This window comes from Prionailurus viverrinus, chromosome E2, assembly GCF_022837055.1.
Source record: "Prionailurus viverrinus isolate Anna chromosome E2, UM_Priviv_1.0, whole genome shotgun sequence".
In the NCBI taxonomy this organism is placed as follows: Eukaryota; Metazoa; Chordata; class Mammalia; order Carnivora; family Felidae; genus Prionailurus; species Prionailurus viverrinus.
In genome coordinates, this window is record NC_062575.1 from 45,279,734 (window position 1) to 45,305,336 (window position 25,603).

Below are 25,603 nucleotides of genomic sequence, written 5' to 3' on the forward strand. Positions count from 1 at the left end.
CTCCCTGCCTTCCCGTCCCCTGCAGACCAGGTCTGTCAAGACCCCAGGCTTCCCCTTAATCAGTGAATACTACAAGTAGGGTTACATTCAACAAATATTCATAGCACACTTATTCTGCACAGGCTCTAAGTCTTTTATATGTATTATCTATTTAGTCCCCTTTGAAGTGTAGGAGCTCTTCATATCACTATTTCACAGATGGAGAAACTGAGGCCCAAAGAGGTTAAGTAACTTATCCAGGGTTACACAGATGGGAAGTATAAGACGTGGGCAGGCTGGCTCCAGAGCCTGAGTTCTCAAACACCCACCCTCCGCTGTCTCTCAAGCTATAATCTTATTTGGAGGCAGTGCTGGGCAGGACCAGGGGGGGAGAAATGGCCACATCGGGGATGTGTTCGGATGGCAGAGCTGACAGAATTTGCTGAAGAAATACAATGTGGAAGGGAACCTGGGTGGCTCAGTCGGTTAAGCGTCCAACTCTTGATTTCAGCTCAGGTCATGATCTCAAGTTTCATGAGTTTGAGCCCCGTGTTAAGCTCTGTGCTGACAGCTTGGAGCCTGCTTGGAATTCTTTTCTCCCTCTCTCTCTGCCCTTCCCTCGCTTGCTCTATCTCAAAATAAATAAACATTAAAAAACAATACAATGTGGAGTATGGGGGACAACATAAGAATGAAAGATGAGCTCAAGGTTTGGGGCCTGAGCAGCAGGATAACTGAGACAGGAAAGGCTTCAGGAGGAGCCGATCTGGGGGGAAGATCAGGAGTTGTTTTCAACATGTTCACTTTGAAATATCACTAGGAATCCATACAGATGTAGAGCAGTTGCCTATGCATTTCTGAAATTTAACAGAGAGCTTCAGGCTAGAGATGTTTATCTGGAAGTTGTTGCTGAGTGGTGTTTAAAGCCTAGAGACTGAGGGGCACCTGGGTGGCTCAGTTGGTTGAGCGTCTGACTTCGGCTCAGGTCATGATTTCACAGCTCGTGAGTTCGAGCCCGTCAGGCTCTGTGCTGACATCTCAGAGCCTGAAGCCTGCTTTGAATTCTGTGTCTCCCTCTCTCTCTCTCTCTCTCTCTCTCTCTCTCTCTCTCTCTCTCTCTGCCCCTCCCTGCTCACACTCTGTGTCTCTCTCTCAAAAATAAAAATAAAACATTAAAAAAAGCTGGATGCGGGGCGCCTGGGTGGCGCAGTCGGTTAAGCGTCCGACTTCAGCCAGGTCACGATCTCGTGGTCCGTGAGTTCGAGCCCCGCGTCGGGCTCTGGGCTGATGGCTCGGAGCCTGGAGCCTGTTTCCGATTCTGTGTCTCCCTCTCTCTCTGCCCCTCCCCCGTTCATGCTCTGTCTCTCTCTGTCCCAAAAATAAATAAACGTTGAAAAAAAAAATAAAAAAAAAACAAAAAAACAAAAGCTGGATGCAGACTGGATGGAGTCCATGTGGTGTCCCTGGTCCCCCATTGGAGTTGGTGAGCTCTTGGCTAGCTGCCTGACCATCCCCTGTCACCCTCAGCTAGGAGACGATGATGTGGCAGATGGCTCAGCCTTCCATGCCAAGCGCAGCTACAAACCACATGGCCGCTGGGCAGAGCGGGCTGACCAGGAGCCCCTCAAGACCATCCTGGATGCCCGGAACCTGGATTGCTACTTTACCCCCATGAAGCCCGAGAGCCTGGAGGACTCTATTCTGGATACAGTGGAGCCCCAGAGCCTGGTGGGACTGCTGAGTGAGGTACAGACCACCCCTGCCCAGCCAGCAGACCCTGCACCGTGACTGCCCACCCAGGGCTTGGGGCCTCAGCATGCTTATTTTGAAAATGAGGCTGAGTATCCCTCTCTAGGGGTGCGAGGTGATTACATGACATGGTGGAAGGCAAGAGGGTGAGGCCCTGGGTCTGGTGCAAGTGAGACTTTCCAGGGCAGACCAGGAGTCTGGGAGGTGGGTCACTTGGGGGGTAAAAGCTTGGGCCCGAGAGCAAGCCTGTGCCTGGCTGGGGAGTATTTGAGCAGGTAGAGGCCTGGCCCTACCCCTTCCTAGCTGTGTGATGACTTACCTCAAGGCTTGCTTCTCTGGGCTTCTGCTTTCAAGCGCCTGGCTGACTCAGTCAGTGGAGCATGCACTCTTAATCTTGGGGTTGTGCATTCGAGCTCCATGTTGGGCATAGAGGTTACTTAAAAATAAAATCTTAAAAACAAACAAAACAAAACAAGAAAAAAAGACCTCTAAAAAATGGTCATAAGAAGAATATTCTCAGAAGGCTTTGATAGGAATCCAGTGCTAAGAAGTGGGCCTGGGCCCTCAGAAGTGCTTGAGGCAACTTCAACTCTTGTTCTCTTATCTTCCAAACAAAATTACTTTTTATTCTATTGTATAAACTTTCTTTTCTATTGTAGCATAATACACATACAGTTGTGTGTACAAACCCTATGCTGTTTGAGAAGAAGAGCTTGACAAATTGTTACCTATGTATGCACTTAGGTATCCACCACCCAAGCCAAAATAGAGTATTTTATACCTCCTGGAAGACATCCCCTCTTGTGCCCCTCCTAATCAGTACCCCCTCCCTGCAGAGGCAACCAGCCTTCTGACCTCCCACCAAAGATTAGTTTGCCTGTTCTTGAACTCCATACAGACAGAATCTTAGAGGGTTGGAGCTATATTGATTCCTTATCTGTAAAGGGGCTGGTGATCGTGCGGGAGGAGCATAGAGTGAACTCAAGATGAGCACATAACTTGGCCCAGGCCCTGGCTCAAAATGAGTGTCCAGCAGTGGGGGCTGCCATCATGACCGACATCTTCACTGTTCTCACTGGTGTTGGCGGAACACCTGGTGGCTTGAAAAGGGCCCTGGTTGCCGTAGCTGCTTGAAACGGCTGTGCTCTCTTCATCCCACAGTTGGAGAGTCCCCAGGAGGATGGCTGTGGGCATCCCTCCTTCCTGCCCCTACAGAGGGAGTCCCCTGAGGACAGGGAGCTCATCGTCTACTCCCTGGAGGCAGAAGTGACGGTCACAGAGACAGACAGGTGGGTCTCCTTTGCACCAAGGGGAGCCTTAGAAGAAGCCTGGGTTACAGGCATGCCCTGGAAGAACTGCTCCCCGCTCTCCCAGTGGGCCTGTGGGGCAGGGCTGCAAGGTCTGAGGGGCACAGGAGCCTGGCCCTGCAGCCTCAGCCACAGCCTTAGCTTCCCTGGTTCCAGGCAGAAGGTGCAGGGAGCCTTTGCAGAGGAGAGACGAGCAGTGCTCCCAGTGGGAACAGGGTGCAGATGTGTAGGGGTTCGGGTGGGGGGCCACTGTATACTAACATGAGTGTGTTCGCTCATTTGCCCCACCTCCACTGGCGCTGCAGCAAGTATTGCACGAAGACGACCGAGGCGGGGCCCGGAGAGCAGCAAGGAGACGCCTCCCTCAGCGTCTCCTCCATCAGCTCCAAGGATCAGAGCCCACCTGAGGGTGAGTGGGGGCCAGTAGAGACCCTGCAGTAGTTTGTCCGTCCAGCCAGGCCCCTTTCTGAGTATCTGTGGTGACCTTGACTCGGTCTTCCTGAAGCTCAGAGTCTATCACAGAGACAGACATTGTCCCTGCTGGTACCTGAGGATTCTGGAGCCCAACTGCCCACTGGCAGGAGCCCAGCTCTACCCTTTCCTTGAAGTGTAAACTTGCCGGTCCTTACAAATGGAGGGCGGGTATTATCACCCCCATCATCCAGATGGGAAAACTGAAGCCCTGGGAGCCTGAGCCACTTACCTGACTCACCCATTACGGGCCTAGCTTTGGGCTCCTGACTCCCGCTCTGCTCCTCCAGACTCGGGGGAGTCAGAGGCCGACTTGGAGTGCAGCTTCGCCACCATCCATTCCTCCCCTCCACGGCCAGAGCCAGACCCTCAGTTTGACATGATGCTGCCCCCCACACTGGGTAAGCAAGGGCCAGAGGTGGGGCGGGCAACGCGTGGGGATGGTCATGATATATAACCACTCTCCCCACGTCGGCCCTGCACTCGGTGCCCACTAAGTGTCAGTGTCCTCAACCAGGAGACAGAGCCATTAGCCTCTTGGCCTAGTGGCAGCAGGGTGTGTGACCGGCGAGTCCAGCTTTCTCCATTGTTAAGTGTCTGGCATGTTTGGGCGTCTGCCGTGACTCATGGTGTTGACAGTTCTCTTCTGCCCGCCTTCTCGCCTCCCCTTCGCCTCTCCCCAGGATGCCCAGGGACCGCAGAAGAGCTGTCCCAGCCCGAGGTGCCAGGTATATCCAACAGCTCCCTGCCCCAGACCCCTGAGCAGGAGAAGTTCCTCCGCCAGCACTTCGAGACGCTCACTGATGCTCACTCTGAGGGTAGGGCAGTGCCTGGGCGGCCGTCCAGCACTGGGCACAGCACGGGTGTCACAGGGTGGAGCCTCCACGGCTGGCAAGGGGGCAGAAGGGCTTACATTTTATCTTCAGGACAGAGCCGCACAGGCTCTTCTCCGAGCTGCGTTTGCTCCCAAGGCGTGTGTGTGTGTGGTCGACTGAAGGCGTTTCTAAGGGTCCACCTGCTAGTCTGCGGGTCTTTCTGGGTCCAGGGCTGGGTGGCTGGAGGGATTCTGAGGGCTCCCCTGGCATCTTCCCCTAGAGCTCTTCCATGGATCCCTGAGAGACTTGGAGGCCTCTGAGACTGAGGACTTTTTCAATCCCCGGTTGAGCATCTCAGCCCAGTTCCTCTCACGCCTCCAGAAGACATCCAGGTAGGAGCTGGTGAACCCCCACCCTACCTTCCAACTCTGTCCCCTAGGGCGGGGCCACGTCCCCTCAACAACCCCCAGGACAGCCACAACCACCTGGTCTCCTTCCCACAGGTTCACCCACACCTTCCCTGCCCGGCTGCCCCGGCACCTTGTGAAGTCCCCAGAGGTCAAACTCACGGACCCTGGGGGCAGTCAGCCCAGAGCAGAGCCCCCGAGAGCAGACGCTGGCCACACCTCCCCAGGCAGAACCAACGTGAGTACTGGGGCCGCTCCCCCAGGACTTGGGGCTGGGAGTCCAGAGGCCTCGTCCTAACCTCATGGCTGTGCTTGCAGGTCCCCCCTGGGAAAAAGCCTGAGGAGCCCGTTGAGATCCTAGAGGCCTGGTGCCCACTGAGTGAGTGCTCCCATCCACAGATAAACAACCCCAGATGCCCATCTGAGCCACGGGGCAGTGGGGATGGACAGGGTCTACTCAGACCCTGAAGCCACCTGGGGTGGGCCCCTATCTGTCAGCCCTACAGTGGGACGTGAGAGTGAAGCAGCTGCTTCCTTTACAGCCCCCTGCCTCACAGGTCCGGCACCCTGTGCCCCCTCCTCCTCAGTGCTGCCCACCGACAGGAAGCCTTCGACACCCACAGCCCTGCCCACTCCAGGCCTGGCTCAGGGTGTCCACAGCCCCTCCATCCACTCATACATGGAGGCCACTGCCAGCTCCCGTGCCAAGATGTCACGCAGCATCTCCCTCGAGGACAGTGAGGGCCCTGTGCTGGCTGAGCTGGCCAGGCCCCTCCGCAGGCCCTCATCAGTCGGGGAGCTGGCATCCCTGGGCCAGGAGCTCCAGGCCAACCCCACCACGGCAGCACTCAGTTCTAACAGTGAGGGCCGAGAACCTGTCCTGCCCTCCTGGGGCAACCATGAGGCCCGGGCGAGTCTGAAGCTGACCCTGTCGAGCATCTGTGACAGGCTCTTGCTACCCCCTTCCCCAGTGGAACCTGTGGCCACCCAGCCCAGTGTCACCATCGCAACAGCCACCTTCTCGGCCTCCAGCCCCGTGGATGCAAGCACCCTGGGGCTCCACAAATCCACCTTCCTCCCAAGGCTCCTGGCCCCTGAGCCCCTCAATACCCCTGCCCACCCCAACAGCACCCCACTTCCAGAGGCCAGGCCTGGGGTCCCTGGCAGCATCACCTCCGTCCTGGAGACAACCCCTGGTGAGTTGACCACTCTTGGGACATGGGATTGTCCCCCAAGCTCAGCCCATGTACCAGGTGGCTTGGCTCCAAAGGTGGGTGCTTGACCCAGCCACAGGGGCTGTGCCATTCATTCATTCATTTACTTAAATATTTAGTGAGCACTTCGTATATGTTGGGCTTTGTTCTAGACCCTAGACACATGGGTTTGGCGGTCAACAAGACTGCAAAGAATTGACACCTTAACTGGGGCCAGACTAAATGTAAAGGAAAATGTTAAATGTTTCACAAAGTGGTGTGTGCTAAGGACAGAAATAAGAGAAACGGTTTAGGGATTGGGGGCTGGGGGGACAGGCAATGGTTACAGTTTTAAGCAGGATAATGAGAAAAGCTTCAGGGAGAAGGGGGCATTTGAGCAGAGTCCTGCAGGAGGGGAGGGAAGGGAGCCTGAGGGACTGAGGGAAGTGTTCCAGGCAGAGGGATAAGAATTGGGATCAGCCCAGCCACCCCGGCCTCTCTTAGACCAGCTAGAAAGAGGAGGTGCCTTTCTCACTCTGTCCCCTCTACCCTACCCCCAGATGCACTCAGTCTGGCCCAGGGCAACCTTGGACACTGGGAGGAGCCTAGGGTGCCAGCCAGGGTCCTGCCCTCAGCTTGCCTAGACCTGAGCACTGTGAGTACCATCGTGCACAGACTGCAGACTGCCTTCCAGGAAGCCCTGGACCTTTACAACGTGGTGAGCCAAGCCCCAGGGTCGGGAGAGGGCTGGGGGGTGAGGGGGCCGGACTGCCTGGACTGAGGAACCCCTGACAAGGTTGGTACCCCCTTGCAGATGGTCTCCCGTGACGAGGTGAGCAGTGAGCAGCAGCAGGCACGGACTGAACTGGCCTCCACCTTTGTTTGGATCCATAGCCAGTTAGAAGCCAGTGACTGGCTGGTTGGAACTGATGTGGCCGTGGCCCAGGCCCAGCCCAGCCCAAGGTCCTCCTCCCCACCTACATTGTGCCCCCTGGCCAGCCCAGATTTGCATGCCCTGCTGGAACACTACTCGGAGCTGCTGGTGCAGGCTGTGCGGAGGAAGGCACGGGGGGATTGAGGGCCAGGAGCCTGCTCTCCACTACAGCCCTGCTGCTTCTGAAGAAATAGACATTTTAAGCAAATAAACTGACAGTTTAGAGGAATGGTTCCTGGTGCCTGTCTGCATCCACAAAGCCCCCTTGAGGTGGATGCGGGGAAGGAGGGTAGGGAGGAGACTAGCCCAGGGAACATGAGCGGATAAACTTTGGAAGGGATGAAATTTGTATGCAGCAGGTGTTGGCCTAGCATTGTAGCCTCACCTGCCCTTCCTCTTCCTGTCTCACCTGGGGGACATCAGCCCCAGTGCCCTCCCTGCCTTGTTTTAGGACTCCATCAATGGGACCAACATTCCCAAGAAATTTGGGAACCGCAATAATGATCCCAGCACCTGGATCCATATTGCCTACGTAGCCCTCTGAGCTGCTGTGGGGTCTGTTGTCCTTGCCCAGTGAGGCCCAGCTATTCCCCAAGGAGCCGCCAGCGCTTCCACTCTGCCCCCTACTGATACCCAAGAACCCACTGGAGCCACTGCCATCACCGTGTGCCAGACCATGGTTCCCGGTACACACACTGCCACGCCACTGGATCATGGTCCCTAGGCCAAGCCCAGCTGGATCCTGTGAGGTCCAGGCTTTTGTCCCTAATTACAGCAGGGGAAATGGACCAGCAGGCTCACTCACTGGACACTGGGGCAGCATGGCCAGTCCATCTAGCAGCTGGAACAAGTAGCTTCCCCAGCAGGAGGACTACAACTAGACTCGTCCCATGGGCTCCCAGCTCTGGTACCAGCTTCCCTAGGCAGCAGGCATCTGGCTGTGTGGCGCGTCTGCCAAGAAGGCCACTCTTGTGACCACAAAAGTCCCTGCTGTCCCAACTCTCTCTAAAAATTTTTTTTTCAACGTTTATTTATTTTTGGGACAGAGAGAGACAGAACATGAACGGGGGAGGGGCAGAGAGAGAGGGAGACACAGAATCGGAAACAGGCTCCAGGCTCTGAGCCATCGGCCCAGAGCCTGACGCGGGGCTCAAACTCACGGACCGCGAGATCGTGACCTTGCTGAAGTCGGATGCTTAACCGACTGCGCCACCCAGGCGCCCCCCAACTCTCTCTAAAAAGGAAGCCAGCAAGGGCAGGGTCCTCGCCGAAAGCACAGCCCTGCCATGTGGCTTGCTGTGGCCTGAACCACCACTTCCCTGAGTTCCTCTCTGCTCTGTTTGGTGGTCATGGCCCACTAGAAACAAGCTTAGATCCACTCTTGTCCAGGGTACCACAGAGCTCAGACTCAAACCTAGGCTTGCCTGGTGGCAGAGCCAGACACTTCAGCATAAAGACATGGCCCTGCGCTGTCTCCATAAACAATTACACGCATCAGAATCAACTGTGCAGTTCAAAAAAATCCTGCCGGGTACCTGTGTCGGTTCTGTGTGTGAGGGGTAGGGTGAGGAGCAAGACAAGATAAGCAAAGCATCTGCCCTCATGGCATTAGCCTTCTAGAGAGCGAAACCAGAATTAAGATGTCACTGTGCTGGCTTGGCTGATGGGTCAGGGAAGGCCTTTCTGAGGTGACATTTGAGCTGAGGCTTGAGAGAAGGCACGGGTCATTGTGGGCATCTTGGGAAAGTATCCAGGCAGACAACAGTGGATGCAAATGCCCCATCGGGGGGATGAAATACATGTGTAAGGAATGCAGTGAGCCAGGAGAGGAGATGGGAGGAAGAACAAGGCTCCAGGGGGCAGGGCCTTGTTTCACAACATTTAAATCCAAGAAATACAACACAATTTTCCCCCCAAATAAGATGCCTGGGCTTGGTATTTGAAATGTCAGATGTTATTTCTCAATGCTCCCTCTCCCTGCCCAAGGGAGCCCGGGAGGTCCAGGACTCAGGTGGGCTGGACCTCTGACGGGAGGTTCCCTGACCTGCCCAGCCCCACAGGTTACAGACCACTGGGGCCCACTGTCCTTGCCTCTGCCTAGCTTGGCCACGGTCACCTAAGATCCCTGATGCGAAGCTTGGCAGCCAGGCCCCCGGACACCCAGAGGACTGTCTTGAGTCGTGCCCCTCATGGAATGTACCCCTCCCACCCTGTATCATAATTAAGCCTTCAACTCCCTAGTAGCAAATCACTGGCTTATAGGGTTCCAAGCTGTAGGGACATTTGCTACTCTTGACTATATTCGTGCTCCATTAACCCCTGAGTCTTGAGTTCTGCCCTCCAGCTTAGCGGGCTCTCTCATAGCTGCAACATGGCTGCCGTACCAGCCCTCAGCAGTACACCTACCCAGCCAGGAACAAAGGCATGAAGGAAGGCAGCCACCAGCATAGTGAGAACAGTGCTAAGCCTCCCTAGACACCTCCCCTTTCAGAGCGATTGCAGGCAAGAGGAATGGAGATTGCTTTCATTTTCTTGGACCAGCCGTCTCTCCTGTTCTGGGCATGTGGCTGCTCAAACAAAATTGGGTTCTCTCAGCACAATAGGAGGGTGCGCTGGTAGGGAGGACCCAGGGTGCCTGCCACTCTCCACCCAATGCCAAGCTCTTCAGCTCTAGAAGGACCAGACTTTCTCTCCTCAACAAAACAGCTGGTTAAGAAACCACTGCTGATGAATGTGTGTGAGTGTGGTTTGTGGACTGACAGGGTCCCAGGAAGAAGAGGACAGCATGCTCACATGGGATATTTCAGAGAGTTTAGTAAAGGGATCATTTGCAAAGAAGTGGGCATGGAACAGGGAAATCATAGGGCTGGTACAGTACCCTGAGCTGGCACCAGAGGTGAGCTATTCCTCCCACCCTGGCCTTGAGGTGCAAGGGAGCCAAGTGGAAACCAGAAGAGCCGATACTGGAGAGAGAGCTGTCCTAGGGAAGCTGTGTCCTTGGCAACTCCATAGGGGAAGAGTTGGAGGAATCCTTTCTCCCATCTTCTGTGGGGCTCCCCACTGTCAAAATCCTGGGAGCCAGGGGGCACAGGAACCCAGATGATGTGGTCCACCCAGGTCAGTCTCCCAGGACACAGAGCAGGGAGGAAGGGGACAGAAAGGGCCTTAGGGAAAATAAAGACACCCAGCCCCCGGATTTCTTCCCTAATGTGTTTTCAATGACACAGGAACCAGTTGCCCTGAAACATGCTGTTGGGCACGGAGAACTGGGCACCTGAAAGAGACAAAATGGCTCCACCTAACCATTTGCCAGCTCATTCTTCAGTGCAACTTGCACCCTGTACTCCACGCTGGACAGATCCCAGATACTGGGCTGCCAGACCTGTGCCGGACACACCAGTCATGGCTGCACGAAATCCAACAATTGTGAGATGGAGACACTGAAAATTCCATTTTACAGATGGGCTGACTGAAACTCCGATGCTTGCCTAACCACCTCTCAAGACTTCCTAACAACCACCCTGTTTATATGTTGCATGCTAAGCATTCTCCCCACATGATCTACATAGGCCTCTGACACAAACCAGCCAAGGGAGACACATTAGTTCTATCTTCCAGATGAAGAAACCGAGGCTCAGCAAGAAGTGACTTGTCTGGGTCCTGCTGAGGTAAAGTGGAAAAACTCTGCCTCCTTTGCTGCCCCAAATGAATGAGCAGGACTGACTCTCAGGGAATGTGAAGAAATGAAATAATGCTCCTCTCACCACCAAGCCTTTATATAGACTGTTCCCTCTGCCTGGAACACCCTCCCTTTTACCTGAAACCTTATCTTCCTTCAGGGCTCACACCCAGACAGTCATCTCTGAACCTTTAAGCTGGATCGGGAGCCTCTTCTGGGCTCCCATGAGCTCCCTGAGTTTTCTCTATTACAGTTTGGATCACTTTGCCTGTGCATTCCCCATCATAGCCTTGGTCATTCTGGGTTGTCACTGGTGGGTCTGTCTCCTCCATGGACTAATTTACGTGCTCATTTTTAATGTTGAGCTAGACCTGGCCTATAGCTGGAGTTCAGGAAATTGCTGAGTGGATAAATGAGAGAAAGTAACTGCACAGAGAATATGCAACATCCTTAACCAGTGGTTAAGGGGTCAGACAATGATCAGTCTAGAACACAGACAGGACAGAGTGTTAGGGTGGGGTTCTGGGAGCCCCTGGCTGTGTCACGTGACCCCCTTTGGTTCCTGGACTGTGGGAGAGCGGGGGAGTGGTGTCCCAGGCAATCACTAGGAGCTGGACTATTAACACACCAATATTTTAAAATCTGCTACATCTGAACAGTGTTTCTGGCTGAACATCAGTTCTTGGCATCTAATAATCAGAGGTGGAGCTTCCTGCTGGAAGATACACAGCCCGCGTCCTCACTTTGTCCTTACCTACTGGACCCTGCTGTTCCTCCACCCTCTGGGGCAAGCAATCACAGCCACCACCCCCCTCTCCTGCTTCTCAGACAGCTGCTGTGATTTGAATAACCAAGTAGGTTGTTGGATGTCCGGTGGTGACTGATTTGCCTGGCAAACAGACCCCTCAGGTCCTTGGCCCAGCTGCTACTTTGAGAAGACAGCCTTCCTGGAGTCTCTTTTTCTTTTCCCCACATGCAGCAGCTAGCTAGGCTCTAATCTTGCCCTTGCTTGACCTTCTGGGGGGTCCCAGCACTTGGCTGCCCCTGGTGGCTAGAGAGTGCCCTCAGGAACCTGGTGTAGGAGAAGGGGGAGGAATGGTAGGTCCCATCTGAGGCAGAGGTAACTGGAGCCAGCTAAGTCCCTGGGCTTGTCACAAAATTTGCATGGAGAGAATGCAGGTCCTCTGTGGCTCCCCCTTCCCTTCCCTCTTCCCTCCTAGTCATCCTGGGGCTGAGGTGTGACCGCAGGTGGAGGAGGCAGTCGTGCGTGGAGTGCCATCTCACCATTCCGGGAGGTGATGCCCCGTGTCTTCCTGGTCAGGAGTCGGCGTCCACAGCCATCCAACTGGGGCCACTTGCCTGACCAGCTCCGGGGAGATGCCTATGTCCCAGGTGGGCCCCTCACTGGGCCTGGAGGCGAAGGGCAGGTAAGACACAAAGCATCACCGTGTCTGGCTTCTCTCCTCAGACTGCAGCAACCAGCGGGGCCCATCAGCACACCAGTCTTCTGGCCTTGGGGACTCTTGGGCAGCGGTGAGTCTGCAGCTGGACCACAAGACCCTGCTTCGTTTCATCCCTGCCCACTCTCAGCCTGACTGCCTCTCACTCCCTTGAGCCCATTTGCTCATGCCCCCTCCACCCCCCCAGCCTCAGGACCTTTCCACCTGTTGTTCTCACTGCTGGAAATGCCTTTGCTTTCTTGGTAGAGATGTTAGGCTTCATCCCAGGCACCCTTTCCCTAAGCTGGGCAGCCACATTTCCTATCCCCAGAGATCTCTCTGTCCAGTGGGAGCAGAACAAGATTCAAGCCAAGTGGATGGTGATTTCCTTTATGTCAGGATCAGACAAGGTGACAGGAGCAAGGATAGGGGAAGACTAGGGACTCTCAGAAGGGATATTCAGCTGTGCATGCCCTGGAAGTAGGAAAACACTAGCCAGAAGATAAAGGTGACAGATTATTTCAGTATTTATTGAAAGCCAGGAACTGTTTTAGGCAATTGCTATTTAGCAAGAATAAGACAAAAATTCCTTCCTGGAGCTTATAATCTGTTGGGGGCTTGACAAGAAAAAAACTAGAAAACTAGAAAAATGTCATGTTGGGAGATGTATAAATGGAGAAATAAAGCAAGGTAAAGGCAATGGGGGTCAGGGAAGGCCTCGGAGACAGGGTGGCATTTGCACACACGAATAGCAGGCAGTCTCTGGCCTTCCCAGACCTTCTTGGTTCCTGGTTCTAGTTTTTCCATTTGCTCCAGCCAGGGGGTCTAACTCCCATGTCCCTCCCACAGCCTATGCAGGGCAGTCTGGCCTCCACTCCCAGGGGCCCTGGGACACTTGGCTGCCCACTCTGCCCCAAGGCCTTCCCTTTGCAGCGCATGCTGACACGGCACCTCAAGTGCCACAGCCCTGCACGCCGCCACGTGTGCCGCTGCTGTGGCAAGGGCTTTCACGATGCCTTCGACCTCAAGCGCCACATGAGGACTCACACTGGTGAGGAGCGGCAGGGACAGAGAAGGCCAGCTGGGTCCCGGGAGGGTCTGGGATGAAATGGAGAGAGGTGCCCAGGATATGGAGTTTCCAGTGTTTGTGTATATGGGGTGGAGACTCAGCCATCAGACTGATCCCAGTCAGGTGGGTGTACGGTGACGCGAGGGTAGAGGCGTGAATGAGGACAGTAGTGGATACATGGATCTAGATTGAAGGTGCAAGGTAAAGCCTCCTCCTTCGCCCCTGGGGAAGGAATATCCTGATGAGGAGGGTGGGAACACAGGTATCTGGTCCTGTTTGTAGCAGGTGGAGGTAGAAAATGGTGGGACAGACCGAGGAGTCCGGACAACTTGGAGTAGGAATGGGGGAATGCTCATGGAGGTTAAGGTGGGGAGACTTTAGCTTGGAGGCCATTGTCCTGTCTGTCCTCTCCCCCTCTGCCCACCTGTGCAGGGATCCGGCCATTCCGCTGTGGAGCTTGCGGGAAAGCATTTACTCAGCGCTGCTCACTTGAAGCTCATCTTGCTAAGGTGCACGGGCAGCCAGCCAGCTACGCTTATCGTGAGCGCCGGGAGAAGCTGCATGTGTGTGAGGACTGTGGCTTCACATGCTCGCGGCCTGACACCTATGTGCAGCACCGTGCCCTGCACTGTGTTGAGACTGTGCACCCACACAACACATGAGAGGCAAATAAATGCAGGAAATGCACGCACAGAACACAGTATTTATTACACGTGGGAAAGGATGATTCACTCCGTCCAGCGGTGGCCACAGTGTGGGGCCGTGCACACATAGTACAAGCGCATGGCGTCCTGGCAGAAAGGTTGCCCGGTTAGGAAGGGTACAACATGGAACCTCCATCCAGCAGAGCCTCACCCCAAGATAACAGGCAAAGGGGCTTTCCCCATTGGTAATGGTCCAGCTCAGTACGCCAGGAAGGGCAGGGTTCCCCCAAATGTTGGTATCCCCACCCCCGGTAAGGACCAAGCCTGGGATACCCAGAAAGCCTTCCTCCTGCCACTCACCTCGGCACGGGCACTATGTGACTGGAAGAACACCGCCTCCTTGTGGCCACACCTGAGAGGGCAGTCAGCCACTCAGCCTACCATCCCCTTCCCTCCTCCCTTCACCCGGTGAGGACGAGCCACTTCCATCCCCAATATGAACGGCGCGCTCACTTTTGGCACGGGTGGTCCTCGGTCCGCGGCAACGTGGGGTCCTGGGACACGTCAGCGATGATCTGGGTCAGTTCGCTGAGGGAACAGAGGGCGAATAATCATGCCCAGACCAGGTCTCTCAAGCCAACAACCCCTTCCCCAGGCTCTGAGTCCTGCCACTCACTCCACTTCGTGCGTGATTTTGTTGACGTAGATGCAGCTGTTGTCGGCTTCCTGCTGGTAATCACAATTCCGGCACTACGAAAGGGCAAGGGTTGCGGGAAAGGGCTTACGGGGAGGTCTCGGAAGGGATTGGAAGGGAAGGCTGGGTTTTCCCCAGAGGTCAGGAATGACTACAGCATGGAGTTTCAAAGCTGGTATAATGGGGTATACCGAGAATCACCTCGGGGATGGCAAGACAGTGGGGGTTCACTCGTGGGACAGTCAGGAGGCAAGACCAAAACACGTAAGGGGCGTAAAAAGAAGTAAGGGTCATGTGGAGTAAGATGGGGCCACACTGGGAACAGGCGGATGCCTCTGGAAAGACCCCGGCGCTCCGTGGGCTCGTGCTCACCGCGTAGAGCAGAATGCGGTTCTCCTTGTCCTCCTTGGGATAAAGCATGTTGTTACTGTGGGGAGGGAAGAGACAGAGGTCAGTCCTGGGGCCACTACTTGCCCCCCTTACACACTCGCAGCCCCGGCCTCACCATTCCTGGCAGAATCGAATACCCACGAAACCCGGCTCATAGGTCCCGTCCGGTTCCATAGCTACGCACCGCCCGCCAAGCCTTCCGCGCTTGCTCCACCGCGCGACCGGTCGCGGGAAGGATCAAGCCTAGTTGCTTCGCCAAGAGAGGGGCGGAGCTGCGCACATGCTCTGGCTTCTAGCTGGTTTGTGCTTGTCTCTGTGCTCCGAGGTTCGATTAATAACTTGCTTCAGTTTTTTGATATTCTGCAGTAACTGCTTCCAATTTCTGGGCCTTACTTCCCCAGTTTGTAGAACAGTATGGTACGAGAGCCAGGAATACGATGCTTCACGTAATTTGCAAAGCGCCGACCATAAATGAAGCCACGGCTCTTTGCAGGCTGAAGGCCAGTGCACATGCGCGGATGGGGTACCTCCTGCCAGTCCTTCCCCTGGGCTTCACCCTTCTCCCGCCTGGGCCGTTTCCCGGGCTGCTATTGGAAGAACTGCGCACATGGAAGACCTCTCAGGATTGGCTGGGGCTACCCAAGAACACGGGAGATCCCTCTTCCTGGCGTGGAAAAGAGACGGCGGCGATTGGCGGACCCTGCTTGGGGGAGAGCATGGATTGGCTAGGTCGTGAGCAGGGGGAGGGGCTGATATCCCAGAAGCGGCGGCGGCGGCTGCGGAGCCGGTGTGAGGCGACTAACCCGGCTGCGGACCCCGGCACAAGCGGCGAGATGGAGGTGACGGGCTTGTCGGCGCCCACAGTGACCGTTTTCATCAGCAGCTCTCTCAACAGCTTCCGCTCTGAGAAGCGGTACAGTCGCAGCCTCACCATAGCTGAGTTCAAGGTGTGGCCGTGGGGGCGGGGCCCGGGGGCGGGGCAAGGAAGAAATGGAGGGGCTTTCCGAACGCGGGGAGGGGCCAGAGATAAACAGAGGTTGGACAGATTGGGGACGGGACCTAGCTGGGTGGGCCCAGAGGGAGTCTGAGTATTCAGAAATTGGGGACGATGCCAGGAAAATCAGAGGTTGCATAGGGCATGACCAAAGATAACCAGGTGTGTCCTAAATTGTGTCTTAGAGGAGCAAGGATGGGGTAATGGTTATTGTTACAAGGGGTGGAGCCTCGGGGCTCCTGACTGGTTCAGTTGGTAGAGCCCGCGACTCTTGGTCTCGGGTTCGTGAATTCGAGCCCCGTGTTAGGCTTAGCGTTTACTTAAAAATTTTTTTTAATTTGCAAGTACGTACCTTAAAAAGGGGGAGGGGGTGGAGCCCCAGGGCAGAGGGTGGGGTCGCTGACAGCCTTTCACCTACTGCTCCCTGCGCAGTGTAAACTAGAGCTGGTGGTGGGCAGTCCTGCATCTTGCATGGAACTGGAGCTGTATGGAGCTGACGACAAGTTCTACAGCAAGCTGGATCAGGAGGATGCACTGCTGGGCTCATACCCCGTAGACGACGGCTGCCGCATCCACGTGAGGCCTCCCCGCCATTTATTTATTTGTTGAACAAATACTTGCTGTACGTTGCCCTGTGTGATAACCAAGATAGGCCCTACTTTCATGGAGCCCCCAGTCCTGCATGGAGAGAGACAGAGCCATCACGGGACAGTGACAGCCAGAGTGGTGTGGGGAAAGCCCAGGGGACTGGGGATGCCCAGCGAGGTGCCTGACTCCTGGAAGTATGAGAAGGGGCTTCTTGAAGGAAGGGACGCCTGAGCTGAGACCTGAAGGATGAGGAAAGGTGACCTAGGGTAAGGGGTGGGAGGGGTATGCCAGGTGGGGGGAACAGTGTACAGAGGTATAGAGTGTGAGGTGGGTCAGGGTGAGTGATGAGACTGGACATGTTGGGAGAAGTTGAGGACCTCTGCATTCATCAACTCACATCATCCTCTCTCCTCCCCTTATTCCTCAGACATCCCAGCATCCCAGGTGGGTTCCACCTCTGGGCCTTTGCAAGTGGTTCTTTTTTATATGGCTTCACATGGCTCACTCCTCCCTTCCAGTCTTTACTTAAATGTCACCCTCCAAGTGTGAGGCCTTCATTGACCTCAGTATAAAATTTAAATCTCTTCTCTTTTCAATTTTATTTGATTTTTGTCTTTAGCTCCTAGCACCCTGTGACATATTGTGCATTTCCTCCAGCACCTGGAATAATGCCTAGTACTGAGAAGATGCCCAGTGAATCATTGTTGAGTACTGAGCTGAGTCCATAAAATAAGACTTGGAAGGTGGTGTAATTAACCCCATTTTGCAGAAGACAAAACAGCTTCAGAATGGAATTTACTTTCCTAAGGATGAACTGTAGTTAGAATTTTCACCTCAGTCTGCATGACTCTGCAAGTCAGTGTGCTCAGAGAACTGGTCCATAACTCTGTGTTATGCCAGGGGTATAGCTGTGAGCCAAGTCTGAAGAGGCCTCTGTTTTAGTTCTGTACAGTGTGTGAGGTAGATGTTAGCTAAATATTCATAGGAACAAATATGAAATGTCAGAGACATGAAGGCCATATAGGAAGAGATCACAGAGCTGGGAGAGCCGGTACTGGGAGGACTTCCTGGAGAGGGTGATGCCTGAGCAGAGTCCTGAAGAATAGGAAGAATTAACTGAAAAAGGGAAAAGAGCACTCCAGCGAAAGAGCCCACCATGTGCAAACACTGAGGTGGAAGGGAGCACAGTTAGGTACAGGCACTGAGGAGTGGCCTCTCCTTTGGTAGGAGGAAGTGAGAGCCAGGGGAGGGCTTTGAGCCAGGAGGGTCCTGGTCTGACCCAGGTGCTCACAGGCTCCCTTTGACTGTGTGTGGGAAGACAGACAGAGTAGGGAGACCAGGGAGGAGGCTGCTTCCATAGTCCAGGTGGTGTGGTAGGTACCGGATCATAGTGGGAACTGGTCAGGGTAGTGCTGGGCCCACAGGACTGAGACTTTGGGCTGACACAGGCAGCCTCAGCCTCCAGATGCTAGTGGGTCAGGCATAGAATGGCATAGGGCCATCCTCAAACAGGAGGTTTTCACACATGGGTTCAGGTGTAGACAGGCCTCTAACTTCTGAGGTCATTTAAGAAAGGTTTCCCAGGGGCACCTGGGTGGCTCAGCTGGTTGAGCGTCCGACTTCGGCTCAGGTCATGATCTCGCAGTTTGTGAGTTCGGGCCCCGAGTTGGGCTCTGTGCTGACAGCTCAGAGCCTGCAGCCTGCTTAGAATTCTGTGTCTCCCTCTCTTTCTGTGCCCCTCCCCTGCTCATACTCTGCCTCTCTCTGTCTCTCAAACATAAGTAAATGTTTAAAAAAAAATTTTTTTTAAAAGAAAGGTTTCCCAGAAGTGGAGCCTCTAGAGAATTTGTTTTACACTATTTTCCTCTTTATGAATATTACCTGTATTTGAAATACCTGGCTGGCTCGGTCGGTAGAGCATATGATTCTTGATTTTAGGGTTGTAAGTTCAAGCCCCACATTGGGCATAAAGTTTACTTAGAAAAAAATTATATGTTTAACATATATGTGTTGTTTAAAATAATAGTAACCTCAAACTTACAAAATCCTTAATACACAAAGTAGAAATTCATAGTGATCCTGACCAGAGATAAGGGCCATTTCTATTTTGCTATGTTAGGCCAATGGCTCAGGCCAAACTACCTTAGAGTCTTTGCTGACCCCTCTCTTTACCTCACACCCACATCCCATCCAACAGCAAATCCTGTGGACTCCACCTACAAAATCTGTCTAGAGTCTACACTTGTCTCCCCCACAACCCCTGCCCTGGCCCAGCCTCCATCCTCCCTCTCCTGGACACCACAGCAGCCTGTCCCTGGCCCCCCTCAGTCTGCTACCCACCTGCAGCCAGAGGGAGCCTGTGATGCCCTGAATCAGGTCGGGCCCTCCTCGCCCAGGGCCACCCCTGGGTAAAATGCCCCATGGCTTTTTCTCATTACTCAAAGCCAGATGCCCCTGGCTTTTACTTATTCTGGGTAAAAGCCAAAGTCTGTAGTGATCTGATGTGTCTCCACTATTCCCTGTCTGTCTCCGCTTCAGCCATGATGGCTTCCATGCTATTCCTGAAAAGGGTTAAGGACATTTCTGCACCCGAGACTTGGTGCCGTATGTTCCTTCTTAGCCTTTAGGCCTTGGCTCAGACATCCCCTCCTTTCAGAAGCCTTCTCTGACCACCCTCTCATGCTCCTTAAACGTCTTTGTGGTATTTATGTACATAGGACCTTGTCATCATCTGGTGTAATGCATGCACATGTTTGTTTATGGTTGGTGTCCCAGCAGAATGAGCACTCCTTGAGGGCAAGGGTTTATCTGTTTTTGCACTGTGTCCCTGGCACCCAGCACAGAGCCCAGCTGGATGCTGTGGAAGAGCTTAGCAAGCAATGAGTGAATGAATATTGGGGGTGGTACAGGAAGAGATGCTTCAGAGTCTGGAGGTTGGGGCCAGCTTAGGAGGGTCCCAGAGGCCTAGAGAGGACAGCTGTGCTGCCTAAAAGTCTTGTGAGGAAGACCTGAGCTCTGCCCTTCAGTTCCAGTGACTTAGAGATCATCACTGATGGTGGTGGCACCATGTGGGGATTGTCTGGGGGAAGATCCAGCCTCTAAGGAGGGGTGGGGGTGAAGAACGGGAGATGGCCAGTGTGGACACTTGTTCTCATCCCTTCTGCTAGGCTCAGGAGAGGGGAGAAGGTCTGGGTAAAGGTGAGGGTAAAGGAGTAAAGGAATGTGGTTTTTCCGAGACAGAGAGACTTAAATCTAGGGAATACTCCAATGTATAGGCCCCTGCCCCCAGCATCCCAAGCCTCCCAGTCCAGACCTTATCCCCACTGACCTCGCTCCCCTCACTATAGGTCATTGACCACAGTGGTGCCCGCCTTGGGGAATATGAGGATGTGTCCAAGGTGGAGAAATACCAGATCTCACAAGAAGCCTATGACCAGAGGCAAGGTACAGGCACATAACGATGGATGAGGGCATATGGGGGCCAGAGGGAGTGTGTGCGGGTGGGCAGAAGTTGGGGGGCAGACAGGGACACTGGGAGGAGGTCGGTGGTGTGATCAGTGCAGGCACACAGACCTGGGCGAGTAGAGGGCATGGATAAGGTTGGTGTGTGGACAGATGGGGTTTGGGGAACAGCTGTAGGGGCACAAGTGTGGGGTATGAATAGGTGCTGGGAGATGTGAGGGAATGTAGGCAGGCAGACGGCCTGAGAGGGAAGTCTGGGAGGGGGGGTTAATGTGGGGGGAGGTAGTGAGTTATCACATGGGGGCATGAGCAGAACAGATCAGAATGTGTAGACACTGGTAAGAATGGTAAGACAAGGAGAGGCTGGGCGGAGGGAATGTAATACTGAAGGGACATGGGAAGAAGGGGTGATACCATGACTGGAAGCAGGCATCTTCCTTTTAGGTTCTGGATTATGGGGAGGCTCCAGGGGTTCTGGGGAGAAGCCAGGGCTATAGTGGGAGATTTGGGGGGCTTGGGCAGTAGCCCTCCAACACTCAGAGCAGAAGAGTTTCTCTCTGAATGTTGGTTCTGTGTGGGTGGAAGGTTATCTCATCAGGCCAGGGGCCACACCAGGAAAACCATGTCTAACCCTGTCCCCCACCCCACTCTCAGACTCCGTCCGCTCCTTCCTGAAGCGCAGCAAGCTAGGCCGATACAATGAAGAGGAGCGGGCACAGCAAGAGGCCGAGGCCACCCAGCGCCTGAACGAGGAGAAGACCCAGGCCAGTGCCATCTCTGTGGGCAGCCGCTGTGAAGTGCGGGCGCCTGGGCAGCCCCCTCGCCGGGGCACCGTCATGTATGTAGGTACGTGGCCCACTGAGGCCTTCTGCCCTGCCCTGGGATGGACAGTGCTGGGGACCCAGCCCTCGAGGAGATCCCAGTGCAGTGGGGGAGACTGACCCAGCAATGACAGTGACAGCCCAGAGTGTTCATGGCAGGGAAGTGGGAAGCAGAGGCAGAACAATGTGGGTTGTGATGGCGGAGGCAGAGGCCAGAGGGATTAGTTCTGAGGTGAAAGCACAGGGCACAGTGTCGGGGCTGAGATGGGGAAGGCACGGGCAAAAGGGATGTGGGAAGCTTGGGGGTGCTGTGTGAGCTGAGAGGCAGTACCAGAACCTTCCTCAAGAGTGATCCAGCAGGCTTCCTAGGGGAAGGATTGTCTGAAGGAAAGGGTGAAAGGGGGAAGAGTGTTCCAGCCAGAGGGCATAGCGAGTGCAAAGGGCATGAGCAAGAATAGGCTGGGCCTGTCTGAGGCAGCATGGCTAGTGGGGAGGAAATGAGATGAGACGTAATAAGTGAGGTCTGGACATGGGCAAGGCTGGACCGTGCAGGGCCTTGAAGACAGTGGAGAGCAGTGTGGGGTTTTTTTTTAGAACAGCTTTATTGAGATATAATTCATATACCATAAAACTTATCCCCTTAAAGTACACAATTCATTGGTTTTAAGTGTGTTCACAGAATTGTTCACCCCCCTCCCCCACTCCCGCCCAGTCCTAGGCAGATCTTGTCTCTATAGAGCTGCCTATTTTGGATGTTTCATATAAATGGAATCATATAATATGTGTAATCCATGTAAATGGAATCATGTAAACCATGTAATACATGCTCTTTTGTGACTGGCTTGTTTCACTTAGCATAATGTTCTCAAAATTCATCTGTGTTGTAGCGTGTATCAATGCTTCACTTCTTTTTATAGTCAGATACTACCACATTGATTGGCTATACCACGTCTTACATACTTGTTCTTCAGTGGATGGATGTTTGGGTCCTTTCCACTTTTTGTCTATTATGAAAAATTCTGCTGTGGACTTCCTTGTATAAGTTTTTGTGTGGACACATATTTTCATGTTTCTACACAAAGGAGTGGAATTGTTGGTCCCATGGTAACTCTGTTTAACCTTTTGAGGAACTACCACATTGTTTTCCACAGCAGCTACACCATGTGTGTTCCCACCAGCAGTGTGTGAGGGCTCCAGTTTCTCAAATCCTCACCAACACTTATTGTTTGTCTTTTTAATTATAGCCATTTTAGTGGCTATGACATGGGACAGCATTATGGGCTTAATTTGCATTTCTTTGATGGCTAATGATATTAACCATATTTATTTTATTTTGAGAACTGTCCAGATCCTTTGCGCATTTTTTAATTGGGTCGTTTGTTTTTATTTTTTTTTAATAATATTTATTTATTTTTGAGAGAGAGAGGGAGAGAGAGACAGAATGTGAGTGAGGGAGGAACAGAGAGACAGGGAGACACAGAATCCAAAGCAGGTTCCAGCCTCTGAGCTGTCAGCACAGAGCCCGACGCGGGGCTCAAACTCATGAACCCTGAGTTCATGACCTGAGCCAAAATCAGACGCTTAACCTACTGAGCCACCCAGGCGCCCCAAGGATTGTTTAGTTTTTGTTGTTAAGTTGTGTATTAGTTTTCTGGGGCTGCCATAACAAAGTAACCACACACCGGGTGGCTTAAACAACAAAAATTTATGTCTCTCATTTCTGGAGGCTGAAGTCCCAATATCAAGGCGTTGGCAGGTTTGGTTTCTTCCGAGGCCTCTCTGCTTGGCTTGCAGATGGCTGCCTTCTTGCCGTGGCTTCACATGGTCTTCTCTCTGTGTGTGGGCACATCCCTGGTGTCTCTTGGTGTGTCCAAATGTTTCCTCCTCTTACAAAGACACCAGTCAGATCAGATTCATTTAATCTTAACTAACTTAATCACCTTTTTAAAGACCCAGTCTCCAAATACAGTCACATTCTGAGGTACTGAAGGTTAGGGTGCCAACAGTGAATTTTGGCACAGTTCAGCCCATAAGTTCTAAGAGTTCTTTACGTATTCTACATACAATTCCCTTATCAAAAACATGATTTGCAAATATTTTCTCGCATTCTGGGGGTCTGTTGCCTTTTTACTTTTCTTGATAGTGTCCTTTGAAGCATAACATTTTTTAATTTTTTTGAAGTCCAATTTATTTTTTCTTTTGTCGCTTATGCTTTTGGTATTGTATCTAAGAAACCAGTGCCTAATGTAAGGTCACAAAGGTTTACTCCTGTATTTTCTTCTAGAAGTTTTATAGTGTTATGTTTTACATATAGGTCTTAGGCCCATTTTGAGTTAATTGTTGTATGTAATGTGAGATAGGAGTCCAACTTCCTTCTCTTGCGTGTGGATATCTAGTTGTCCCAGAATTACTTGTTGAAAAGCCTATTCTTTCCTCATTGAATAGTCTTGGCACCCTTGTCAAAAATCATTTGTGGGGCGCCAGAGTGGCTCAACCAGTTAAGTGTCTGACTTTCGATTTCGGCTCAGGTCATGATCTCTTGATTTGTGAGTTTGATCCCCACATCTGGCTCTGTGCTGACAGTCCAGAGCCTCCTTGGGATTCTCTAACTCCCTCTCTCTCTCTGCCCCTACCCCTCTTGTTCTGTAAGTTAAATAAATAACTTAAAAAAAAAAAAAAACTTAAAAAAATAGTTTGTTCATAAGCAGTGTGGATTTTACACTGAGTGGGATGGGCAGCCTTTGAGGAATGTAGGGCAAGGTAGCAGTGCTGTTTACTTTAGATTTTTAGAAAGACTCCTCTGACTGGGGGTATTGAGTAAATTGGGAATCCGGGCTAGGAACAGCAAGACCAGTGAAGGGGGCTACTGTATTAGTTTGGGCAGGAGATGGAGATGGTCCGGGGTGGTAGCAAGGAGTGGTTTTTGCCAGGACAGGTTTTATACTCAGTGGGTAGGCATGAATCTGGAGTGATTCAGAGGTTTTGTTGGAATTTCCTCCCTGGGCAGGACTCACAGATTTCAAGCGTGGCTACTGGATTGGCGTCCGCTACGATGAGCCACTAGGGAAAAATGATGGCAGGTAATGAGTGGTCTGGTTCAGCCATCTGTGTGTGTGTCTGTGCCCGTGTCTGTACATGCGTATGTGTGCTTCTGTGTCTAAGTGCATATGGTGAGCCTGTCCATCTTAGCATCTGGGGTGGGAGCCGTGTTGGGGCCCCTCTGACAACTGCCTCCCTCATCATGCCCTGCAGCGTGAATGGGAAACGCTACTTCGAATGCCAGGCCAAGTACGGTGCCTTCGTCAAGCCATCGGTTGTGACAGTGGGGGACTTTCCCGAGGAAGACTACGGGTTGGATGAGATGTGACACCCAAGGAAAGGCATCCCCCTGCTCCAACTAACTCGACTTCTTATTGCCCTTCCCTGTGTGTGCCCATGGCCCTATTTCCTGAGCCCATTTTTATTTTATTCACCTTGTCATTGACTTTTGAGACTCATGCATTAAATTTGCTGGAAACCGGGAAGTGTTGGAGGACTTGATGATAATAGGAGGGATTGGAGGTGCCTGTCTAGGTGAGGGTGAAATAGGAGGTGGGTAAAGTAGAGGTTGGGCAGGATGAAGCTTTATCCCTTAGCTAGTAGCTGGGGGCCCATGAGACTATTTTTCATCCTAATAAGTTAGTATAATGTTTTGTTGCTATAAAAAAGGGGCCCAAAATATAATAGTAGCTTAAACAAGGTAGTTTTGGTTTTTTTTTTTTTAAATAGGCTCCACACCCATTGAGGTGCTTTAACTCATGACCCTGAGATTAAGACCTGAGCTGAGATCAAGAGTTGGACACTTAACCAACTGAGCCACCCAGGTACTTCTTATTCAAGGTAGTTTATTTCTCCTGTAAAGTCTCATGTAATCACCAGCACTGGTATGGTGATCCTTCTGTGTCAGAGGCCAGTCTCCATCTATGTATCTTGTTGCTGTCCCATCTCCTTCTCATGATTCCCACATCATCTGCTACAGGCACCAGGGAGAGGGGAAGGGGAAGGATACCTCTTGCCTTTAAGGACTACGTGCGACTCAGGGTGCCGGGTGGCTCAGTCGGTTAAGCACCCAATTCTTCATTTCAGCTCAGGTCATGATCTTGTCATTGGTGGGATCGAGCCCCACATTAGGCTTTGTGCCGGTAGTGTAGAGCCTGTTTGGGATTCTCTCTCCCTTTCTCTCTGCCGCTCTGCCTGCTTGTGCACATGCACTTGCTCACTCTCTAAATACACATTAAAAAAAAAAAAAAAAAAGGACTATGTGCAACTCAAAACTTGTTTCTATTTCCAGGGCGCTTGGGTGGTTCAATTGGTTAAGCATCTGACTCTGATTTCAGCTCAGGTCCTGATCTCACAGTTGTGAGATTGAACCCCACATCAGGTTCCACACTGAGTGTGGAGTCTGCTTGAGAGTCTCTAAATAAATAAATAAATAAATAAATCCAAAAAACTAAAAACAAAACAAATAACTTGTTTCTATTTCATTGGCCAGAATTTTGTCTCATGGCCACTTGTAGTTGCAAAGGTGACTGGGAAATGTAGTTTTTATTCTGGGCAGCATGTTCCTAGCCAAGTGTCAGAAGTTCCTATATTACAGAAGATGGGGAGAAGGGATATTGGGGTCAATAAGTAGTTCTACCACAGTTTCTGTGGGTGGGAGATCCTAATTGTTCACTTAATAATACTTTTATTGTACATGCAGAAGCCCCTTGTTAGCTCCTTGAAGTAATTCCTGGTGGGGTGCCTATTTGGGGGATTCTACTTAATTGTTGCAATTACTTAATTATAACTTCTAGAGAAAGAGTTGGCAGCAGCAGGCACAACCACAGTGAGAAGAATGAGGTTGAACTGTTGAAGAGTTGAGGGGATCCTCAGGGGAAACTGCTGACATCCACAAACAGCTTGTTATATACATACTTTGATGCCCAC

The 25,603-nt window shown here is 52.5% G+C and overlaps 4 protein-coding genes across 7 annotated transcripts in view; 3 read left to right on the plus strand and 1 right to left on the minus strand.

Annotated features, from left to right (window-relative positions):
* WDR62 (WD repeat domain 62) overlaps positions 1–7,084 on the plus strand; it is a 45,563-nt gene extending 38,479 nt beyond the window's left edge. The window contains exons 23-33 of one of the 2 annotated variants that reach the window (XM_047836732.1): positions 1,507–1,725; positions 2,890–3,017; positions 3,341–3,444; positions 3,797–3,907; positions 4,190–4,324; positions 4,602–4,713; positions 4,825–4,966; positions 5,047–5,107; positions 5,271–5,924; positions 6,482–6,639; positions 6,718–7,084. In XM_047836732.1, the coding sequence (XP_047692688.1) occupies positions 1,507–1,725; positions 2,890–3,017; positions 3,341–3,444; positions 3,797–3,907; positions 4,190–4,324; positions 4,602–4,713; positions 4,825–4,966; positions 5,047–5,107; positions 5,271–5,924; positions 6,482–6,639; positions 6,718–6,999 (2,106 nt within the window). In that variant the 3' untranslated portion in view covers positions 7,000–7,084. The remainder of the gene's footprint in view (positions 1–1,506; positions 1,726–2,889; positions 3,018–3,340; positions 3,445–3,796; positions 3,908–4,189; positions 4,325–4,601; positions 4,714–4,824; positions 4,967–5,046; positions 5,108–5,270; positions 5,925–6,481; positions 6,640–6,717) is intronic. The other variant, XM_047836733.1, reaches the window with a different exon arrangement.
* Positions 7,085–11,794: 4,710 nt separating this feature from the next.
* OVOL3 (ovo like zinc finger 3) lies at positions 11,795–13,704 on the plus strand. The gene is made up of 4 exons (XM_047836964.1): positions 11,795–11,926; positions 12,003–12,067; positions 12,823–13,024; positions 13,475–13,704. Exons 1-4 carry the CDS (start codon positions 11,833–11,835, stop codon positions 13,702–13,704), a joined length of 591 nt encoding a protein of 196 aa, XP_047692920.1. The 5' UTR covers positions 11,795–11,832.
* Positions 13,705–13,725: 21 nt separating this feature from the next.
* POLR2I (RNA polymerase II subunit I) lies at positions 13,726–15,094 on the minus strand. Of its 2 annotated transcripts, none has more exons than XM_047836974.1 (6): positions 14,955–15,094; positions 14,753–14,807; positions 14,363–14,436; positions 14,200–14,274; positions 14,047–14,098; positions 13,726–13,833 (listed from the first exon to the last, which is right to left on the minus strand). In XM_047836974.1, exons 2-6 carry the CDS (start codon positions 14,798–14,800, stop codon positions 13,771–13,773), a joined length of 312 nt encoding a protein of 103 aa, XP_047692930.1. In that variant the 5' UTR covers positions 14,801–14,807; positions 14,955–15,094; the 3' UTR covers positions 13,726–13,770. The 2 variants fall into 2 exon arrangements, with proteins under 2 accessions (XP_047692930.1, XP_047692929.1); XM_047836973.1 differs by having other exon boundaries at positions 14,886–14,991.
* A 113-nt stretch (positions 15,095–15,207) lies between these two features.
* On the plus strand, positions 15,208–24,156 carry TBCB (tubulin folding cofactor B). 2 transcript variants are annotated; one of them, XM_047836924.1, is made up of 6 exons: positions 15,208–15,717; positions 16,197–16,340; positions 19,700–19,796; positions 20,469–20,660; positions 23,643–23,715; positions 23,888–24,156. In XM_047836924.1, exons 1-6 carry the CDS (start codon positions 15,208–15,210, stop codon positions 24,000–24,002), a joined length of 1,131 nt encoding a protein of 376 aa, XP_047692880.1. In that variant the 3' UTR covers positions 24,003–24,156. The 2 variants fall into 2 exon arrangements, with proteins under 2 accessions (XP_047692880.1, XP_047692881.1); XM_047836925.1 differs by lacking the exon at positions 15,208–15,717 and adding an exon at positions 15,907–15,926.
* The last annotated feature ends 1,447 nt before the right edge of the window (positions 24,157–25,603 follow it).